The sequence below is a fragment of the Salarias fasciatus genome, chromosome 14, assembly GCF_902148845.1.
Source record: "Salarias fasciatus chromosome 14, fSalaFa1.1, whole genome shotgun sequence".
NCBI classification, from domain to species: domain Eukaryota; kingdom Metazoa; phylum Chordata; class Actinopteri; order Blenniiformes; family Blenniidae; genus Salarias; species Salarias fasciatus.
Window position 1 is genome coordinate 8048372 of NC_043758.1, and position 23091 is coordinate 8071462.

At 40.7% G+C, this 23091-nt stretch overlaps 2 protein-coding genes across 2 annotated transcripts; both read right to left on the reverse strand.

Annotated features, from left to right (window-relative positions):
• Positions 1–446: 446 nt before the first annotated feature.
• rab38a (RAB38a, member RAS oncogene family) lies at positions 447–10829 on the reverse strand. Its single transcript, XM_030109331.1, has 3 exons — positions 10556–10829; positions 6835–7115; positions 447–2391 (listed from the first exon to the last, which is right to left on the reverse strand). Exons 1-3 carry the CDS (start codon positions 10755–10757, stop codon positions 2236–2238), a joined length of 639 nt encoding a protein of 212 aa, XP_029965191.1. The 5' UTR covers positions 10758–10829; the 3' UTR covers positions 447–2235.
• Positions 10830–12557: 1728 nt separating this feature from the next.
• ctsc (cathepsin C) lies at positions 12558–22094 on the reverse strand. Its single transcript, XM_030107841.1, has 8 exons — positions 21558–22094; positions 20435–20580; positions 19104–19258; positions 17171–17326; positions 16813–16931; positions 14738–14869; positions 14391–14623; positions 12558–13680 (listed from the first exon to the last, which is right to left on the reverse strand). The coding sequence occupies exons 1-8, from the start codon at positions 21718–21720 to the stop codon at positions 13414–13416; spliced, it is 1371 nt and encodes a 456-aa protein (XP_029963701.1). The 5' UTR covers positions 21721–22094; the 3' UTR covers positions 12558–13413.
• Between the last annotated feature and the right edge of the window lie 997 nt (positions 22095–23091).

Consider the following 23091-nt stretch of genomic DNA (forward strand, 5'->3'; position numbering starts at 1 on the left):
GTCAGGCTGAATGGTTACAGTAACAAGTGTTTCTAATGCAGAAAGCATCACATTCAGAGAGCTGTCAACACAGTCAAACCAGTCAGATTTCACTGGACATGAGACATCTTTCTAAAAGGATAGATGATAGGTGATCTTTACTCTCTGAAGCTGTGCTGAAATATTTGTTTGGTTTTGACTCAAACTCCTTTCGGAACTATACGTAAGGGCTGTGTCCTCTGATCTCTAGAGATGCCAAACTAAAGTATTGCTACCCAAGAATGGGTTTAATAACAGATGTTGAGTATTTTCCCTTGAAAACCTCCACGACTGATTGAAGTTCTCTCATTCTTTATTAGATTTTTTCTTTTTATCACAAAGACGCTGAGAAAAATGTATGTTTCACTAATAAATTCATAACGAGACAAATCACAGCCAAGGACAAACAGAAAGATGGCAGCCAGCCAGCCAGTAAATCTATGGTTTATTCATAAAGACATGGGATACATCTTTGGCTCTATAATCCGTCTTAGTTGCTGTGTACGATATGTACAAAGCTGTATACACATTTGCATTTAACCCTTAATTACACATAGTACAAGTATTTCACAGTGGAATAGAAATTAAATATAAAACCACTGAATAAAAAAAAGGATATATTAGACATCATCCTTAATTTAATACAACTTTTTTTTCTTTTTTTTCCTTTTTTTTTTTCCAACACACATTGAATGTTTACCATAGAGTTTTGCAGGAGTGGAAATGAGCTGGATTCCTCCTCGGTGACAAAAATGAAAGAAAAAAATGTGCACCTTTGAGAGCACTCATAAATAACACATACAGCAAGAATATATCTGTTGAAGACATTAAATTAAATGGGTAGTGTTAGAAAAGGCACTTTAATTACATCCATATAATCTGATATACATCGCATTACTGAAGGCAGTGAGTGTATGAACCCATAAGAACAGACAGCACACGGAGCAGTGCCGTAAAAACTGATGATTATTGTGGAGAAATGACTTGTGTGTTCATGTGGAGAGCTGTGTGTCTGATTTATGTTTGCATATAATTATTTGTCTTCATATTGAGATTTATCTGTTCATTCTCACACATTTGCATACATAGATTTGCATGAGTGTGTCACAATTTGTGTGTGACTTCCTGCATGTATTATACAATCTGTGCACATGAAATATGTTCAAAGTCAGCATATTGGGACTTGTGCATGCCTGAGAGGACTTGTAAACGTCTCTCCATTTAACTTCCCCTCATGTGAGCTTCTCAGTCAGCTCCATTCCTACAGGTGGAGTTTTGCTGCTTTTACCACGATGAAGATTTTTCAGGAGCTACAGTTTTTTCTTCGCCCTCTTTACTCACAGGCTCACTTCTGTCACGCCTGGAAGACACAGCACAGACCTGACAAGCGCGAGTCAGTCAGCAGCAGTTGAGGGCTTGAAAAATTCTAGCTGACTGAAGACCTGCCTGACGTGGAGGACGAGGCAGACATTCACAGGTCCTCATAGGCAAACACAACAAAAATCTGCTAATGGTACATACTAACACATTTTTACACACACACACACATGCACACACAGGTCATTTTGCTCCCACTATTAGCCTCACAGATGATATAAACCGGGTGTACAGAAGCAACGTGGCTGATCAGGACTGAGGAGAAGGCGATGGAGGTGTGATAGCTGGCATTTACAGTCCTTCATATTGCTCCAAACTGTCAGCAGAAAAAAATCAAGACTGAGGGTGAAAGCAGAAGAAGAAAGAGAGACAGACACCATGGTTCCTATATATATATATATATATATATATATATATATATATATATATATATAGTGATTACTTCCACAGACCTTTACTGTCGATACAGTCAGCTGTGATTTGCTGCAACCTCTCCGAGCATGTGTTCATTAACTGTGTCTCCATGGCAACCGGAGTGGCAGTGTCAAGGCTTGAAGTCGCCCAGAGGGTGACCTTGCCTTTGACAAGCGCACCCAGCTGCAACCATCTCTCTTCCTCTCTTTTCTGTTTCTGTTTCAGTCCATGGAATTGTTTGGGCCAGCTGCCTCTCCCGTCAGCCACCCCGCCCCGCTCCGACGCCCCCTCCACCCACCTGAGCTACCCGGCGGGAAAACGGTTTCCCACACAAAAAAGAAAAAGACAATAAAAATAGAAGTTCTCCTTCTGCTGCTCAGACGTGAACTGATGTGTGTGTGTGTATAATGACATGCAGGAGGAGCGTTACTGGGACCTGAAGCAGGCGGAGCATGTTCCTCCTTTGTCCTTCTCTAACTGTGGGGTGATGGTGTCGGAGACCTCCGACTGGAGCATGTCGTTCTCGCTGGCAATGATGTGTTTCACCAAGCAGTTGGCTGCTTCGTCAATGTTGATATTCTCCTGAAAACACAGAGAAAAAGGCAGGGTAGAGGGAGGTGGCATGGGGAATTAAAATAAATAAATAAATACATGGATTACCACATGTTACAAAAAGACCAATCAATGAACATAAACAGTTTATGAGAACAAAAATAGATAGACAAATACCACACACAGGAGAAAATGCCCTGTGAGTGCAGGTGAGCGAATCAAATGATCCAGAACTGAACTGAATAGATGAATGGAGCAGCAGGCAACAGCCATGACGTGAACATAAACCAGAAGTCGGCATTTGCATACATTTAGTCACAGGGCTGCTGGTGCTCTGAGACACTGACAAACGGCGGCCTCACCTTCACACAAGCAAAAAATGAAATCATAAAATGATGACAGATCAAATTACCTAACCTTTCTACACGACAGCTCTTCACAGAGAAGAGGCACACATGTAATATGCAGGCTGACGTCTAGTGCTGTTAAGTTTTCTCTCCTTTACCTTCTGACATTGTCTATTTTCTTCTGTCATTCTTTATCAGCTTTCCTCACTGACTTCATCCTCTCACAACTGGGTACAGAATTTACATGGAATAAAAAAATGTGCTGCAGCTGACAGACCACCATCAGTGAGGAACAACCTGTGTCTTCTCATATCTTTTTTAATATATTTAATATCCTGGTCATCTCTCCCTGCAGTCCGGTGTGAGTTATAATTCTGTCACTCCAGATTAATGACCTGGCATGGGTTTTAGCCTTTTTCCATCTGGAACAACCAATAATGTGATAATGGCCCATAAAGAAACCTTCCAATAATGTAATAAGTTTGGCCATTTTGAACATAATAAAGCCAATAATGTAATAAAGCTAAAAATACGATAATTTGCCAATAATACAATAAAATAGTAAAACTTTTTTAACAACCATAATTAAGAGAGAGTGCTGAATAGACTATGAAGACTGCATCTATTTTTAACGTGAAAACTGCACTAAAACTGATGACAAAGACTTTACTTCAGAGAAAATGCAACCTTGTTAATGTATTTTTGCATTACTGGCTGCACAGTATTACATTTTAAAATTATTTATTTAAAGGCGACACCAATAATGTAATAACAAGCCAATATTTAAAGTATTTATTGCATTACTTTCTTGGTTCAAAACAACAAAAAAATCTCACGTCATTGCAATTTATTGCCCATTATTACATGATTGGTTGCCACATCAGTCTCTTCAGTTCCAGTCCTGCATCACCTGGTCTCACCTCCCACGTCTGTTAAATGTCTTCAGGGACACTTTTGCCTTGGTTCCACCTCCGCTACTCTACTTCTTCTTGTTTTTATTGTCTTTTTTCTGATTTCAAGTGTTTCATTTGTGTGTTGATTTTTTTTTTTCCCCCATCCGTGTCTCATGAAGCTCCAGCTCCTTGTGTGTTTATAAAGGTGGACACATACAGAACTGGAGCATTTCTGATCGATCACGCTATAGTTAGTCGCCACAGGAGGCATCACAGACTTGGAGAGAGAATCAATGTCTCTGTCCTTGCAGTAAATGTCTCGTGGGGTGATCAAATGTCCTCTTTTGCTCGGACATTTGGTGTCCATTCTTGGAAGTCCTTTTTTTTTTCCTTGACTTGCCACCTCACACAGACTACTACAGTAGTGTGACGTAGGACAACCTAACTCCAAGCATCACGTCTGGTGTTGTGAGGGTCAATCTCTACCATTTCCCCTCATCGTCTATATCTTACTGTAGTTAAAGTTGGCTGAGGACAAACTTTCTGCATTGAAAAAACTATCTGCCAGTTTATATAATCATCTATTTATCCATTTCTTTTAAAGAGAACACATTAACATATGGTAGATAAAATGTTTTGTTAAGACTGTTTCTCCAGCTATACTTGCACACAAAAGAATATGATGTTGGAAATTGGAAAAATTCCTCCAAATGTCAATGTTTATGAGCAATCAGATAATTTTTATTCAATCGGAGACGATAAAATATTCACTGACAAACTCAATAGCGCAATTTAACCTCACATGGGACATCACTTTATCTTTTATTGGCAGAAATTCTCCCATTGCTGATCATTCTTCAGGTAAAACCCTGCCTCAGATACTGGAGCAGCTTTCAGATAAATCCTTCTGTGCACTGTGCCACACACACTCTCTGTAAGAGATGATGTTGACATTTCTATTTCTATTTATTGCTTTCTGACAAGACATCTCTACATTGTGTGTGTGTGTGTGTGGGTTCCCAAAACCAATCTTTTTCTGCTTTATTCTTTTGCTGAAACATAGTTTTTCATGAAGCTGATGTTTCTATAATTGTAATTTTTTTCATTTCAATCATGTCTAAGTTAGACAGAGGCAACACTGTACGCGCCATCTAGATTTAACACAATAAGCGCCGCATACAGTTACAAACGTATGAGTATTAACCTTCTTTTACCTTCTCCGTCCATAAAAATTAAATGCAAATGTCAAAACATCCATTCTTACAGTCTCATCCAAAGTATTTCCAGCAGTTTGGAATGGAAGCCCGCACTGAATAAAGGAGAAAAATGGCCAGAGGTGATTCAGTGAGGTTCACATGAGGAGAGAACGAGCAACGATTATTAATGAGAGGGATGTTCGCACCGACACACTCCCATTTCAAATGTGAGGCTTGCCACAGTCGCAGCGGCAGATTTACTGAATATTAATCACGTCTAACTGAGCTCAGAAGGATAGTAAAAGGTGCAGCGCATCACAGGCTGATTGTGTGTGCCACCCTCTATCTGATTTATTGTTGGAGCTACTACAGATTCTTTCTAGACAAAGCATAAAAAAAATAAATAAATAAAAAGCCAACAACAAAAACACCTCCATCTCGGTCAGCTTCACTTTTCCCTGCGTGTGCGTGCATGCAGTGCATGTAAAGAGATGTTTGAGGTAAAAGTTTGCAAAGATTCTCCTTGCAGTCTATTCAAACACTGGGTTTGGAAAACACCAGCTTATGTAGCATTGATTCTATACACACCTGAAAGGAGACTGTATGCATTCCTGCAAGAATTCTTGACATTTCAGCCATAAAGCTGCATGTTGAAGACATGTTGATGGCCGTTCATACTTAAGAGTTATATTTGCAAGGATGCTATTAATGGCCGCATGTTGCTGCTGAAATGGAAACTAAAGCAAAGTCCTGCAGTAGAGACTGGTTCAATGTCAGTTTTCCATATATATGTGTCACATGACACATTCTCCGTAACACCGGGAATTCATGGCCTCATGGTTTCATCCTCCTCAATCATTTATTTGAGTCACTTTTAGTTTTTTTGTCACTGGTTTTGGTTTAATTAACCACTGCTTCAATTCACCTCTGTCACTTTGTCTGTTTCCCAAAACAGTAAGTTTAGGGTGAAGCTATTTCTAATTTTATCAAAACAATATTTAATGGAGAGAATAATAAAAAGTGGCTCCATATATCTTTTCATATGACCTCTCTCCCTCCCTCTCTGAGTGTTCCCATCCCCGTCATGTCCAGCGGCCATGCCAGCAACAGGAGGAGGTTCCCAATCTCTCCATGTTACTAACTGTTCTGACTCTAAAAGATTCTCAGTCATAGAATATTGTCCACCTTAGCTGGACTAAAAATCCAGGAATGAACGAAAACACAAGGAAAATGCCACTTTTGAGCACATCACTGTAGCTATGGATTCAGGTTTGAGTCAAGTTTAATTGCAATTTTACTTTACTGTATGTCAAACTGCCAATGGTGTGTGCCTATGTGTGTGTGTCCGTGTGTGTTTGTACGTGCGTGCGTGTGTCTCAGTCTATTTTTCCCCTCACCGTCCTGCTGTGAGATTCCTGGCTGCCATAATCAGAGCTCGAGTGGAGTGTCAGCGCGCCGCTCAACCCTCAGTCACAAGCCACTCACCACCGTCAAACAGTTCTGTCTGCCTGAGTTCATCCTGGAATTATGTTGCACTTTTACCACAGGATCCCTTACAGTTTGATATTTAAATAGATTGCGTGTTTGTCAATGTGTCTGTTATGAAATATAGCATGTCAAACACTGAAACACTTTGAAAGACAACAAGTAAACAGAAAGCTGTGAGAAAAACTATTTTTAGATCAAAATAATGTCAAGCCATTTGATGAACGTTGCAGTAATCAGACATCAGGAGACTGATTTCCTCAACATTTCAGGACTTCCTGTTTTCACCTGAAGCAGGTACAGCTGGATGTGGTGTGAGGCTTTGGAGAAACAGTGTAACTCTGTGACTGCAGGTTCATCCAGACTGAAATGATGAACTCAGTGAGACTTTTCATCACAGCAGGGCGGCAGCTCCACGGGAAAATCAGGCTCTGGGGTCTGAAGGAGTCAAGGAGTCAGCTGTGTCTCAAGAACACAGGTGCTTGAACCTGTGCTCTACTTCCTTGTTATTTCACTGCTTTGTGCATGCGCGCGCGCGTGTGTGTGTTTTACCTTAGCGGAGGTCTCGTACCATCCCACGAAGCCATTTTCCTGGCAGAACTGCTCCATCTTTATTCCATTATTGGTCAGTACATCCCGACCCTGGTCACATTTGTTCGCCAGGAGCACAGTGGCCACATGTTTCCCGTTGGCAAGTGTCAGTTTGGAATCCAAGTCCTCTTTCCACTTTGTGACAGCCTCGAAGGAGGCGGGCCGTGTCACATCAAACACAATGAAGGCGCCCATGGCTTCACGGTAATACACTCGGGTCATGTTGCCGAACCGCTCCTGACCTGTAGGACACACACGAACAAAGGCACACAAGCGCACACACACACATTGACAGTGATTACTGTTTGGTGCAACGCGAAGGCAAACCTTTCACGTTTGCTTTAATTCACTTACAATGAAACAGTCATCCTGTGATTTGCTTCCTTCTACACAGCCATGAGCACTGACCTGGCACACAGGAAGCTGGAGGTGAAAGGTGCCCCACACAGATTTAAGAATGAGTCATGGGTTCCTCTCATTTTCTCACACTGCCTCACATGAGCCTGTCAGCGTGCGTTCACCGCATACTTTACCTCCTTCCCAGACACACTGCATTTCACTACGTGCTTTTACCATTAGGGCGGCAAGACACGGATAAGATGCCAGCACGGATAAAGGTGTGTGTGTGTGTGCATAAGTACATGTTCCTGTGAGACTGTAAAAATTCCTGAGGGTGGAATTAATTTGTTAAGCTCTAATGGAATGCTGTCTGCACACAGATTTTCCCATCTGTAATATGTGCAAGAACACCGTCACAGCATCCTCAACTGGAGAGTACAATCAGCTTTGGCTTCGCACTGCAGGCGGACAAACAAAAAGTGTTTGAGCTAATTGGTGTGGTAGCCAAAAAAAAATAAAAAGAAATGGTGTGAGTGCAACCACTTGGAAAATAATAAAGAAATGAAAAGTTCTTGTTCATTTCTTGCCTACGGGAGTGTTTCTCACCTGTATCGAAGCACAGCTGAGAGGATAAGGGCAGTAAACGGGAAAGCAAAGCGGCTGATGCTTTTTGAAATCGCACACTGAAAATCACCTTACTCAGACATAGAGGTTTCTGTTTGAATTGTATTACAACGCAAATGTTTCTCTCGGAACTCTAAAGACCAAATAAGCTGGCAAGGCCAAGCCAAACTGAGTACTACTAATAACAGGTCAATAACAGGTCAACCCCTAATGAAGTCAACCCACCGCAACCCAAAAATACAAATAACTGTATGTTTAAGAAATCAAAATGCAACAACTGAATGTAACTGAAGCTGTTCAGATGACAACACCTCCAAATCTAAACACACTGGATATACTGTAACTCCAAAAGGTGGAATAATATAGAAACTTTAAAATGAGCCCTTGGCTCTGGTGTATGAGCCACCGCCGTAGTATTGTGTCACCTTGTAATCTGATTATCCACCCATCCGTCTTCTATACTGCTTACTGTATAGGTCTTATTCAGAGAAGCAGAGTAATCTGATTAGCCATCCTAATTTGTAAGAAAATCAAGAAAACCACAAACCTAAAAGCAATTTGAATGACTGGAGCGATGGACTCATGTCGTTACACTTTGAGGATATTTCTGTATGTTTTTCATTGAGAAAAAAAAGTCTGAGATAAATGTTATACTATGTAAGAACTCACAACAAAAGCTATGCAGCATCAATGAATCATTAATTAAATGTTATACATTTCTCTTTAGAAAGAGAAGTGATTAAGTTATGTAAAAAAATAACAAAAGCAAGATAAGATGAAGAAAATTACAAACACTAACTGAAGAAATAAAGACTTGGATCATCTCTGGATCTGCCCCTGCACTGTGAAACTACTCCTCCAGTCACCCCTGTCAGCCAAGGCCACAGGAAAGTTTCAGACCAGGACAGAATAAGTGTTTATCTTGGGAAATGCACAGAAAACATGAAGTGATTTATTGTGTCAGTGGCCTGAGAAAAGCTCCCATTCATCACAAAAGCCAAAAAAAAAAAACACGATAGTGTTGAATTTTTTAGAAATCACAACAAAAACCCAGAAAACAGAATGTTTAGTCCACATAGGCTTAAAAACTCATGATATGAACTAAATTGGGAGTCCACATGATGTCTTTTATAGACTTAATGGACAGTGATCATCCTAAATTATAACAATTTAGGCTTCCTCACCTCTTTCAAAGAGAACGGTGCAGGACCGACTGCAGTTTTCTCTGAGGGAGACGCTCGTCTCATAATAAAAGCTTTCTGTATGCAAAGAGCTTGGGCCTCAAATCTCACTCACATGGGCTCAAGACACATGACTGCTTGTGCTCACTGGAGAGGGCGAACAGGAGGGGAGAGCAGCAGGTCAGAGGATTCTTCTAAACCTCAGCCGACACTCATGTGACATGAGAGCGCTGTAGCCATGAGGTCTGTCATCCCACCTGTTGGCATCCCAGTCAAGAGCCCGTATTATACCCCACACCCGTGCTCACGGCAGACGACCAAAGTCAAACTGAACTTCTCAGCGTCACGGTCGGGCACAAAACAGAGCCTTGCCTTTGTGTTAAATGCGAGACAGTAACACCCAGCGTACGTCACAGAGCTGTTACAGTGTACGGCACGTCACACGTGCGTTCCATCAAAAACCCAAATATTGGATTAAAGAGGAAAGCTCACTGTGAGGAATGAAGAGAGGAAAAGAGGATTCACAGACTTTTGCATGCAGCAAGACTGCAGGGTAGCATCACCAATCACAGAGTAAACGTTCAGTCTCTATCTCGCCAGGTCAGAGCAGTAAAACTCTGTAAAGGAGATCAGATCATCCTTATGCCAAACCCAAGATGGAATATTTCATTTGTAGGATTCAAAACAACCAAGTGACGCAACACAGCAGCTTTCTGTTTAATCATGTGGCATCATGACGTATCTTCTTTAAGGTCATGGGACTTCCAGGCTCATTTTGTGTCGAAATGATGCATGAATTCATACCCAACTTTGAAACATGTGACAGGAGAATTGCATAGCCAAGTGATTTTAGTGGAGTAATTCCAGCTGGTCAGCTGGTGCACATGACCTCCATAAAAATATCAAACATGATCTATTTGCAAAAATGTCTGTGATACAGTGGTCTTCTGGTCACTCTCTGGACATTGTGTGTCTCACCTTATATATGATTTACATTACACAGTTTGAAAGGACTGGATTGGGCCTTGGGCTCTGGGTGGAAATGTTACTTACACAATGGGAAAAGATTACAGGTTCCATTAGAGGAGCCAGCCTCTGATGAATATTTCATTAATTAGTCTATTTGGAAACCCTTGTCTCTAACTAACAATAGTGGGCACAAAGAAAAGGAGACTTGTTTTATAGCAGCAACTTCACCAAACAACAAACATGATTTATGATAAATCAGTAGAACCCTTTTAAAGATAAGTTGTTTTATTATTAATCATTATTTCACAGGAAAAAGCACAGCAAATACATTGCAACTGATATTTCATGCCCATTTAAGTCATTAACGAATATTTATCTGGCGTCTGACAACTGTGGCGCATAGTTACTAAAATATCCCGTACAAGCCTAAACTGTCAATTGAATCAGAGTGATTTACAGAGAGACAACCATCTGTGTGTACCTTTAACTTTCTGTGAGTCGCTGCCTCGGTTTCACCTCACCACATTTCAACTATTCGACGCGAGTCGTGCGTAAAAGTTGCTGCGTACCTGCGATGTCCCACAGCTGGAGGCGCACCGTCTCCTGGTCCCAGTTGAGGACTTTGAGCGCGAAGTCCACCCCGATGGTGGCTCTGTAGTTGGGGCTGAAGTTGTGGTGGACATACCGCTTGATGATGCTGGTCTTCCCAACTCCGAGGTCACCTATGACGAGGATCTTATAGAGATGCTCCTTGTGGTGGTTGTTCTGCATGGCGACCGAGGAGGGCGAGAGCTGAGCATGAATCCACCGGACTGGGGAGGACCAGGGGGATGGACGGGGGCACGACGGAGCGCAGAGTGAACTGAGGAGGAGAGCAGGGACCGAGGAGCAGGAGGAGGAGGAGGAAGAGGAAGAGGGGAGGTAAGATCCGCCCAGGTCCGCACTGGGAAGTGGGGCAGAGACGCATGGGCCCTGTGACTCACACAGGGAGAAGTCCTTCAAAATGGGGAGGATTTACAAACAAAACAACACTGTTTTTATGAATTAATTATCTTTTAGATAAGTGTGTGTAAGGAAATTAGCAATATTTTACTAAACTACTTAGTTTTAAGAATATGGTCATTTCATCATAACAATTTTGTCATTGTGTCCCAAATAGATGTCACGAAAGTGTGTATTCAATTACAAGTAGCTACTGTTGATAAAAAAAAAATTCAAAGAAAAAGAAAAGCATGTTTATCTTTATATGATGGATATAATTTCTAAAGCTGGTTGTGAAGAGTAAAACTGACAAACCAGACCATCTCCAGCCACAGAGATTTCTTCTTTTTAAAATGGATTTTTTTTTCTTCTTCCACTTCCAAGTCGCTTATGCTCACTCGTGGAACTGTTGGGTCTGTAAAAGTTCCTAGAAATGACTGTGCTGCTCTTGAACTGAATTGAATGTTGAGTTGTCTTATACAATACCACAGTAATTTAAATTAAAGTGCATAATGTGAAATAATGATAATATTTCAAATAAATGCTTAGTTGTTAAATAACTATGATGCACTTTAGTGTGCTTTGTTGAAAAAGAAGTTGTTTTAAAACTGAAACATTGTTGCAAACTCCTCAATCAGGAAAGTTCCAAATGACATCATCTACTATAGCTGCTCATTTGCATATCTAGGTCAAATTAGATGATGACGTCACTTAAAATTCGATACCTTGTTGCCAAATCCTCGGGAAGCTCGTAGCTGCTCACTTAATTGAGCTGAATCATCAGGACCAGTGATGGGAGTTACAAAATAAACGGCGTGACTAATGGCGATACTATTTTTAGTAACAAGTAATGTTCTTACTTTTTCCAGCATTACGCCATTCCTGTTATAGACAGTAATATAAGGCGCGGTTCCGTTAATATCATTTACCCGTTTCGATTTGGTTTTTCCTCAGCGGGAGTCCAGCATCAGAGCATGAAGTTTTTGCGCAAAATGAAAGAACCATATTGGTGCAAAAGTACATCACGTGACCTGACAGAGATACAGCCTAGACTCCTGCTCATTCAAAGGCAGCTTTTAAACCGAAGTACAGACATCTACTGTATTGACATACATCTACTGTGTTTTATTCTTTTCCAAATGTAGAAATAGTATCTACAGCTACAAACGAAATTTGATTGGTGTCTTATCTCATGTTGTCACACAGTAACATGAATAATGGCCAACATGGCGCCTGCAGGGCTGCTTTCTGCAATCAGGAGCCACAACCAAAGAAAATCACTCAGGAAATGTTCAACAAGTGACCCCTCAACATTCGTAGCCATGAAGATGCTTTTGATTTCAAAAGGTTAAAAGCCGATATCTTGTACACACTGTTACTATCACAGTGTCTGACTCAAACCTCTTCCCTCAGTGTTTTGTTCTGTAAAGAAAGTGTTTGCTCTGCGGGGAACTCCCGTCTAAACCACAACACTTAAGATCCCGGGGAGACGGATTTGAAATCAAGTCCCATTTTACAAATGAAAAAACATTAAATTGAAATGCTTTCATTCCTCTAAATAAAATAAAAAAATCACAAGCAGAGGCAGAATAAAAGGCACTGCAATCAATAGCATCCCTTTATTGGCTTTTCCAGACATCCTTTTCAAAAGCCCCTCAGCGAGCGCTGCTCACAAACAAGCCGACAGAGACAGGACAGTTACAGCATTGCGATTGTGATGCAAGGACACAAATGAAACTGATTTTCTGCTGTGCTTCCCTGAGACTAACACATCAAAGCCCTGCACCTGAACGCATGAACAGTAACTCTTCCCGTCTCAGACGGTATGTGTCAATCCATTTAAATTCCACTTTAATTTGGCAGTTGCAGCTTGAACTCAATCATTCATGGACGGTTAATCAATGCTGGCCAAAACCACTGAGGCGAGAATCTAAAACAGAAATACCTGACGGAGTAAATCCATCTCAATAACACTCATGGCATCCAAAGAGGATGACAGTTCCCTTTAATTAAAATCCATTTTGAGGCCTGTAAACAAAAGAATATGAGAAATACGTTAAAAAGCTGACTTGAAGTCTGGAGTTTTACTGCAGTAACTATCAAAGTGGTGAGAGGACGGGTGATTCCCTTGTCAATTGTGGTGATCTAAAAGTGAAATAAGACAGTGCAAGATATGGCTTAAAAAAATAAAAATAAGATCCCCATTGTGAAAGAATCCATCGATTTCCCTTTCAAACAATATTTCTGGCCAAGAAGCTGAAATCTGGAAGTTTTTATCGTGATGTGAAGTTTTGTGAGCACTTCTGGCTCCACTTGCTACGGTAGAGAAGAACAAGTCTGACTCGCTCCTTGTGAAAAACTTACAGAGTTCAGCTTGAAGTTTTAGTCTCACTGGCTCTCAGACGTTAAAAACATTCTTGCTACATAAAACCACTGACGCTGATTTCTACAGCTTGGGGATGGGGGTGGCTGCCAACGCGATGCTCTCGATGGAGCACTCGTCGCTGCCCCGGCGGATGCGGAAGAAGCCGCCCTCGCCCCAGCCCTCGCCCCAGCTGTTCTTGACGATCCAGTACTTCTGCCCGGTCATGTGGCAGCGGCCGTAGCCCACCAGCAGCACGGCGTGGTTGGTCAGCTCGAAGGGGTTGAAGACGTCCGTGAGGCCGGTGTGGTGGTAGATTCCCTCCTTATAGGTCATGAAGTCAGGGTACACCTGTGGACGGAAGGGTCACGCGCTTTATTTCTCCCACTTCGTGGTGTTCACTGTGGGGTCGTTTCTGTGAGCATTTCAAAACTTTAGGAGAGATTTTTAGAGAACAGGGGAAGATGCACTGCAGAATATAATATTAAACCAACAGCCTCTAGTAATTCAACATCCTCTAAAAAGTTCAGAAATACACTGTCAGGTGTCTTAAAAAAAAAAAAAAAAAAAGCTTCATAGAACTGTAAACAGATCAAAATACATCAGAGAAACACTGAGCTTGGAAGAAAATAAACTGGTTGAGAAACTGCTGCCTCAACACAAGCACAAGAACTGGCTTTTGTGTGAAACCACACTCTGGAGGCACAGAAGTGTATATTAAAAGCTTTTGAACAGAGGGAATAAATAGCCCAATCCTAAAAAGAGGGGCTCCTCAAGTGTTTTATAGCTCAGAAGCAGAACCTGTAAAACCTGATAACTGTACAGTGAAGCAACCGTGACCAGAGAGGAGGAAGACTGAAATGCTATCTGTGACTCTGGGCCATTTCTCACAAGACAAATTACGTTAACTTCTGGAAGTGTTTTACACCTTTTACAGCACACATCTTTTTTCTCTTAAGAGAAAAAGAACTAAAATCACCAAAACCTTTGACTCATGTCTCAGTTTCTGCTGAGTTTTCATCTTTATGGAGCCAAAACCTCATAAAGTGCAGCCGCAGTACCTCAAAGGCCACCGCCATGGGCCCGTTCTTCACCAGCTCCAACATCATGGCCGCTTCACTGCAGCCGCCATAGAATCCACCGACGTAGCCGTACTCTGCCGTGTAGGTGCGGACGCAGTTTTTGGGAACGCCGCACGGAGAGTCCTTTCCAATGTACGGGAAGCAGGACTCCTCCACGATGCCGAAATCCTGCACATACTTCCCAATCAAGTACGGGAACCCCCCATCACAACCTGAAAATAAGCATCACGACAGGAAATGGTTGTTCAAAGTACAGGAAACAGACATGGCAGTCCTTTTCTTTTCACCAGTATTTTGCAGAGTGATTTACTGTCGTGAGCGTTTACCTTGAGCGTACTCGGAGCAGGAGACCACCTGCTGAGGGCTGAAGATGGGCGCTTGGCTGTTGTTGGTCAGGATTCGAACCCGAGCTTCCAGCATTCCCATGGTGGCGAAGGAGTAGCAGCTGCCACACGATCCTGAAAGAGACAGAGTCGCTTCAACAACTGAGTGCACCTCGATAAATCAGGCAAATGGTCATATTTATCATTTACTTTTGATTTCTGTTGAACTAACAAGAGTACATTGAAGGAGATATTTGAAAGTTGTAAAATAGTCTAGTCTAATAGGCCATATTTAGTGACCTTCTTAGAGAATAATGCATTCTGTTGTAGAACCATAGTAACGTTTTAACAAAGAATTGTGAAATTTTCACCATTCTGATCAGTTTTACGCCACTAGACAAGAGATTTCAAGGTGAAGCTGAGTAACCTTCCACATCGGGGTTACTCTCATGTTTTCACTGACTGTCAAAGTTACTTTGGTTTGTTTCTATAGGACTTGTTTCTGACGGCCAGCTGTGGGGTTGCACGGTCCAGACGTATTTACACATGTTTCTAATATTCTGTACAACAAACGCTGTCTTGGACAACCTGCTGAAACAATTCAAAAACAGCCAAATTCGGGAAGTGGCTACACTTTAGAAGCACATTGATTTAAAACTATAGTGAACCACTCAGCACTAAATGTTTCTGCCTCAAAGCTATGCATAATGCCGGAGCAAAGGACAGAGACAGATGCACTGATTAAAGCCACTGGTTCCTCTACAAAGTGTGAGACCTCAGGTTTTTAATGAAATGCTCTGCAGAAATAAATTAGTCCAGCAGACTGAGGCTGCAGGCCCTTTTAGGGTGCTTTATTTGTACTAATGATTCAGGTCAGTGCAACCCTGTGAACATGCTTTATTTGGGCCCAAGACGCTTTATTTCTTCAGACTAATTAGGTTTAATATCCATTCGTTTGGAGAGAAGATTTAAGCAACACTATTAACATTTAACGAAACATCAGGCGGAATGCAAGGCGTCGGTCCAACGATGCAGCTGCAGTTGTGCCTCAGCGCCAAATAAAATGCAAATAAAATCACAGGCAAGATAACAAATGCGACAATTATCTAATTATGAGATATATTTCAAAGACGAGATGAGAAACTGTGAGGCAGTAAACTCAACCACAAATTGTATGTACCAGGGGTGGAAGTTATGAATTACAAATTCCTCTATTGCTGGAATTAAGTTGCGTTTCTGAGTAATTGTACTTTAAAATGTCCAATTTTACTCATAGCTGAGTACAAATAATTCACCTTGCTACTTTGAAAATCTCAACTGAGTATGCCCAAAATATTGAATTATCAATGACTTGTTCAATCTGATTAGAACATAATTTAATTTAGCAGTTACTATGGAAGGTTGAAGGTTGGAAAAAGGAGACAGTTTCAGAACCATTTATAACTAACAGTGGGCCAACAAATGTGATTTTCTTCTCAAAACTGGGAAAGGAAAACCGGTGAGTGGTTGAAACATTGCAGAAAGTAATGACAGCACTGATGTTTGGCGACACCTCGAACCTCCAGCTGGGAAACAATTTATCCTGGAGCCCATCAGTTTGTGTGGAGTGAAAGGGGAACAACAAAAGAAATTCGCCTGAAGCAAAAATAAGCTCCATAACCATCCACAGTGGCTTAAAGGGCTCCTACTGAAACACTTCGGGCCTCTCCAGATCCTTAAATCTCAGCCTACAGAGGCCCTCTCAGACACCGAGTGCTCAGCACGCGTAATCTCTGCACTGCCACACTAGGCTGAGCAGAAACACAGGAGGAGAGCTGAGAGCAGCCCTTCACCTGCCAAGAGGGGAGCAGAGTAGCTGTGGAGCTGCTGTGGAGTGCCTGGCTTGCTGGCAGCTGGTCAGATGTGTCCGCACCCAATTCACTCAAAATTTCTCAATGGATTTATCGAAGCGACAGACATTTTTGGCATAGTCTGCATTCACCAGAACCGTGGGATTGAATTAACAACATAAAATAAGGCATCTCTAAACAGTGTTAAAAAAAAACACTTAAGGTTTTAAGAGGAAAATGAAAAGTCACCTTGGTTTCTCACAGGGCTAACAAAGTTAACGCCGTCAACCTTCCTCCAGTCCCAGTGCTCCGGCAGAGCCGCTGCCATCTTGGCAACGTCAGCTTTCACAGACGCAGGGCGAAGACGCCTGACAGGAATGAAAATTAAAACAAATCAGACTCCCTTTGAGCCACTAAATTAACAAACATGAAGCATTTTAACTACAGTTTAACGCATGTAAGTCACTTTTCTTTAAATTGGAATGAATGCATATAATGTGTATATCAGTAATTCTTCATGTCTTCCTGAAGTGAACAATACTTCAATATGTGAAATTTTCCTCAAACACTTGCTCCGTTATATAAAATATGTGTGACAAGCCTTCACCTTGGGATGTGTGAAGCAGGCCCTCCTGCTCTGTAGTGCAGCTCCCGCAGGGTGAACAGCTCATGCTCCTCATACGCCACGGCCTTCCAGGACTTCTGCACGGCGTTGATGGAATCAATGAAGTCCAGGTTGTGTTTATATGGCTTATTGAGCAGCCTGGAGGGTGAGGATATTTAACACTGGGTTAAAAACAGGTTTAATATCAAGCAAGTAACTGATTTATAGATCTATCATTTCAGAGGTAGACGAGTAATTAAAATGAATTCAAATAATCTGAGATGTGGAGGTGAGTTTTCCTGAAACCTTCTCATTTCCTGTGATAAACTTTATGTACGGTGAAAGTGCTGCTTCAGGATGTCACATCATTTTCTTGCTGTATTTTTACAACATCTGCACACTATTACTAAAGACAAATACGGACACAATATGAAAGGTTTCAGTCACTCTGAATGGTGCTGCCCTGCAGCTTCAGCCATAAATAACTTTACTGTGATTTCTCAAAAAAACAACTTCCTCATTCTTGAAGTTTCAGTGCCATTTGGCTGGTGCGGTTTAAACGTCACTCCGGGTAAAAGAAGGAAGAAAAGAAAAAGCAAATCAATGACTATCACCATCGTGAAAGTCTGCATAATTCATCAAATTTTGAAGGAAGAGGCCGTCAGTATCACATGTTCAGGGTTTCTAATGTTAGAGTAGAATAAAGTGTGACCCACAGATAAATAGTACTGAATATAAAGTTGCCAGTTGAGAAGTGTGAGCTGCACAGCGTGATCTGGTTTGCAGTTTGAAGGTGTGGGGACATTTTACCTCTCCCTGAATTAGACTGTTTCACTGGTGTCACTCCCACGACTGACAGAATACGACTGTGAAAGTCCCTACTGTGTGCAAGTCAGGTGGAAAATCCCTGTTCCTCAGGAACCATTGTTATTTCCAGAGGTCAGTTTAAACAGAACCAAGAGGAGATACAGAGACATAAAAAACACATTTGAATCTTCCAACGATGTCAAAAAGAAGTTTATATTATTGGTGTTCCTGGATTTAGGTTGTAAGAATTGAGAGAAATAAAAGCAGTTTCAGTAAATACAAACTGAACCGTTTTATCAGGTTTATCAGGATATTGCTGGGGGAAATGAGGGGGAATCTAACGCCGTCTGAGGTCAAAGTAAATTATTTTTACTGCAGGGTGAGTAAAGTATTTACCAGCAGACCTCACAATACGCATCAATACATTTTATAAACTAAAAAATATAAAAAAATATGAAATATAAAATAGTAGAGCTGTCAACTCTTGTGAATCACACTCCGCCAGTATAAACCCAATTAAGCACCATATTTTGATAGACGTAGGACTTCCCAAAGAATATCACTATAAAACGTGTTTCTTTTACTTTGAGTGAAATTTAAAGCTGTAAGTTTAGCATTGCATCTGTCATACCATACCATTTTTAAATCATCTTTACTTTTAAATTTACATTTAGTTTTCAACAAAAACAAATTTAACTTTGTGTATCTCTTTATAATGATTCAATGTAAAAGCAAAAGTTAATTAAGAAAGAAAAGGATTAAAATAGCCTTTACAACTATTCTGACCGTTGGATTAAACTGGAAATCTGTATCTTGACACTAAATTTAACTGAGCGTAAAGAAAAAATGAGGCTCGTGTTTGCAGTAAGTCGCTTCATGTTACCAGACACTCAGTAGTTGGCTTGCCTGTTAAAAGCCATGGCAGTGTTTTGATATCAGACTTCTTCGGTGCAGACTCGTCTTACTTACATTTTTCAGAGGTTTATTGAAGCTCAGAAAAGCTATAATCATATGAGTGAAAACAGATTGAGCGGTTTTCCTCGAGTGCCACAGATGATTCGTATTTACTAATTTCAGTTTTTCAAGGCTGACATTCTGGAAAAGGAACTATAATGTCAAAGCAACGTACCTGCTGCTCAGGAGAGGTTTATAGTTTGCGCGGGGGGGCACCGGGTCCACCCTCTTCCCCACAAAACAGGCCCAGTTGCGGCCGAGGACGTCGTGGACCCACCCCGGCAGGGTCTGGTCACAGTAGCTGGTCACCTGACTGCCATCCTGAGTGTACTGAAAGCCAGAGGAGACGGATTACAGCTCAATACAATCATTTCTACAATTTTCATCGTGATGAATATGGTTTAAGTTAGAAATAGTAGGGAAACCATCTGATCTCGTGTTATAATTTTAAAATAGGAAATGGAGCATTGCGAGTAATAAGGTAATAAGAGAAAGAGGAAAACATAAAAAGCTTGAAAAATGTAAGTTAATGCCTAAGTCATATTTAAAATGTGAATAAAAAAGAGGTGCCATTACTTTATTTCATATAACACATCAGAAGGTGGAAGACACTGAGGCACTTTATTACAGCTCATTTTAACCCCTCTGGGTTCATTTTCTATTTATGGCCATAGAAATGTCTTAAAAAAAAAAAAAAAAGCATGATGAATGTCTCAGTCCCTTTTTCAAGATAACTTTAATTTTCAGAATCTGTATTTTTGATGGAAACTGCAAGATAAGAAGCTCATGTTACAAATCAGGTAAATCTTGTCTGCGAGTGGATGTTCAGACTGCAAGAGTCATGAGAGATTTCATGAATGATTATATATTTGTATATGTGTGTGTACGGCTCTACTTCCCAGGTAGACACGTCTCAAAAAGAGAAAAGAATCAACAAGTTTGATCTTGAATGAGTTTTGTTATATTGTTCGGCTATTTTCGACGTGACGCATGCAATGAGGAAGTTAAACCAGTCGTGGTTAAACTATGACAGGAGAGGAAGAGGAGAGCCCGACTCAGACACTTCCTGTAACTTCATCATGTGAGCAGTGATACATATCATATGACCACAAGCTTAACTTTGCATCCGCCACGTTAAACGTTCGCCCGTTTCATATATGATCGCACTAGATAAAGGGACAGGAAACTGGGAGAAGCCATAGTCAAACATTTTGTGTCACAGAGAGTTTAGAAATATCATCTTTTTTTAGTTGTCTTTTTCATTGAGGGCAAGTGTTCGGCCGTGTCTGATAGCAGCTCTCTGGTAGGATATGCTCCATCAAATAACAGAAAAATAGACAAAAGTAAGAAACCACAGAGGTTTCGAGGGGTACAGAAAACGTCACATCAGCAATATCATTTCCCCGATTGTGAATAACACAGAACAGATACTTGGAAACATGCAGCAAAGCTGTTGGTGCTTAAAGTGCAAATTAATCACAAAGCTGCAGCAGAACACTATTTTACCTTAAAGAAAGCAAACCACTTGTAGCCGTTGATGACCACTTCGAAGCCCTGGTTGTAGATGAGGGTGAAGAAGCCGGTGTTTCCCAGCTCATCCGTAGCCACAGACAGTTTCTCCAGGGTCACGGTCACGGTGCTCTCGCCTGCGGCTGTGAGAGGAGGGACGCAAACAGCGGGTTTAAATCTAAATTCATTTTTAATTTGAAGCCAAGTGAATGTCACACGGATCACATGATTTCCAAAAGCCTCAACCAGTAGTCCAAATAAAGTAACTTACAGGTGCATCCAAAAAAGCAAATATTTTAAATTCAAGGTACATAAAAGAGCATATGTGGTATCGTAAATACTTTTCCTGTTTATTTGACTGCAATCCATAGTTATTAGAATTTTTAAAAAAATGGTATAAGTCTAGAATAATAACACAAAACTTTCCAGTAATCTTTCTTTATATATCCAGCTGTATTGATGGTGTGGTTTATATGAGACTTTGCTGTAGTCTTTTGGTGTTGAATAAAAACTACCTTATATTATAAATGATTGTTAACAGGTCATATGATTGTAAGCAGGTCATATGATTCTCAAATGTTTTTTCGTGTCAGTCCCATAAAGTCAGCACCTACAGGTCAAATACTAAGATCAAGAAATCTCCATCTTTCCAAAAAGAAGCGTACATTTTATGTTGAACATATAAGCTGATTTATTAATTTTCCCTCTCATAGTTTTAGCTGTTACGTCATGGAAATTATAGTCAGCTTCTTAAAGTATAAGAACTTCTAATGCATTTAAACCATTCTTATTCTTCTAACTTACGAGAATTAGTGAAATGAATGTCAGATCTTTTTTAATTGGTAATCAGATAAGTAGATAAGTTAAATTCAAACAAATACTTGTAACAGTTATAATTATTTTTGGTTATTTGTTGTGAATGCAGATATTAACTGTCAAAACATAATACATTTTTTAAAGTTTTTTTAAGATGCACCTGTATTTCTCAAAAAGATGTGTTTTACCAAAGCTCATTATTAAAGTGAAATCTCTATAATTAGACCTATGAATGTCACATGACTTCCAGCTCTGATCTCCCTCCTTGTGCTCAGTCCCACGGTGTGATCGGTGGTCTCCGTACCTTCAGAGGAGCAGTTGATGGTCTGGTCGTGTCCCACCTTGGACACCTTGAAGACCCAGGTCCCCAGCAGGTCCTCGTAGGAGCAGTTGGCCGGAGTGTCCCCCAGAGAGCCCTCAACGCAGAGCAGGAGGAGCGCGCACAGGAGCACGCGGCTCGGGCTCATCTTCACTCACCTGCTAGCACTAATAACACGACGGAAACACGCTCGCAGGTCCCCGGACTCACTGTGGGAAGTGTCTGACCCTGATTTTGTGGGTCCTGCTGGGACAAACCTGTCACTCTGTCCTCTGACTGCTCTCTTTATGCAAACACAAACTTTAGTCCGGACAAAGAGTTTCACTTCTCCAGTCAATAGTCAAGATGATTCACCGCCCGCTTCACGACACGCCGCACATGCGCTCCGTTTGAATGGAAACAAAGCGATACTTCTAAATAGTCAAATTAAACTCGGATATTCAGCCCATCCAATTATGTTTTGTGATCGGAGTAGTGGATATGCCGGGTTAAAATGTTTGTAAGAAAATTGCTGATGTAGTTGTACGCTTATGATCAGACCTCCGCAATAGCGACAAACAAGGAAACTAAAGTAGCATGAATCATTATCTCGCTCTCGCTGGCTCTTTGTTTGTGTTCTTTGGTTTCGCTTTCCTGATCACATGACTCAGCAGCTGGGCGCATGCGCAGTAGAATACAGATGATAAAAACGCATTGTGGACAAGTGTTACTTGTGACCTACATAAAAAAAGAAAAAAACTTTGTGACCTACATATTATGGGATCGATAATCATATGATTTATTTGACATTTGGATATATGGAACATATTACAGTTTGTTTTATATTAAAATCATGCTAGTACCAGACCCTGATTTCCATTTCCCATAAAGACTATGGTATCTCAGCAATCAGGTCACACAATAACTTCATTTGCATGTTGCATGTAAAGGATTTCCTGATTGCTCACTTGACCATGAGGGTTTTTTAATCCGCTTTATTGTAGCAATTTCACTGTCATTAAATCACAAAATCACAAGGCCTTGGTACCCCAATATAACAATAAAATAAATAAATAAATAAATAAATAAATAAATAAATAAATAAATAAATAAACAAACATTTTTGTTCATTTAAATCAAAACCCTGCTTTTATTATGGGCATGAGGATTTCCTGTGTGAAGTTTCAGTGTGTTAGAGTGTATTAGAGTTTTTCAATTGCTGTTTCCTCCCACATTCAAAAAATAAAGAAAAAAAAAAAAACCTCCAGCCCCAAATCGAACCAAAACTAACAACAGATGCCAAAATGTGAAAAGAAGTGACTTCAAACCACTGTCCGAGTGCAGGTTAGGTTAGTTTCACTGATATATTGCTTGTATAATGGGTATGGTCGTCTGTGTCTCTGTGTTGGCCCTGTGATGGACCAGGGATTCATCCAGAATGTATTTGTGTGTTTGACTGAAAGGTTTCTTGTATTTTTCAAAGAACCATATTGAGTATAAACAGGATATATATGATCAATGCGAAAACCAAACCCGAATT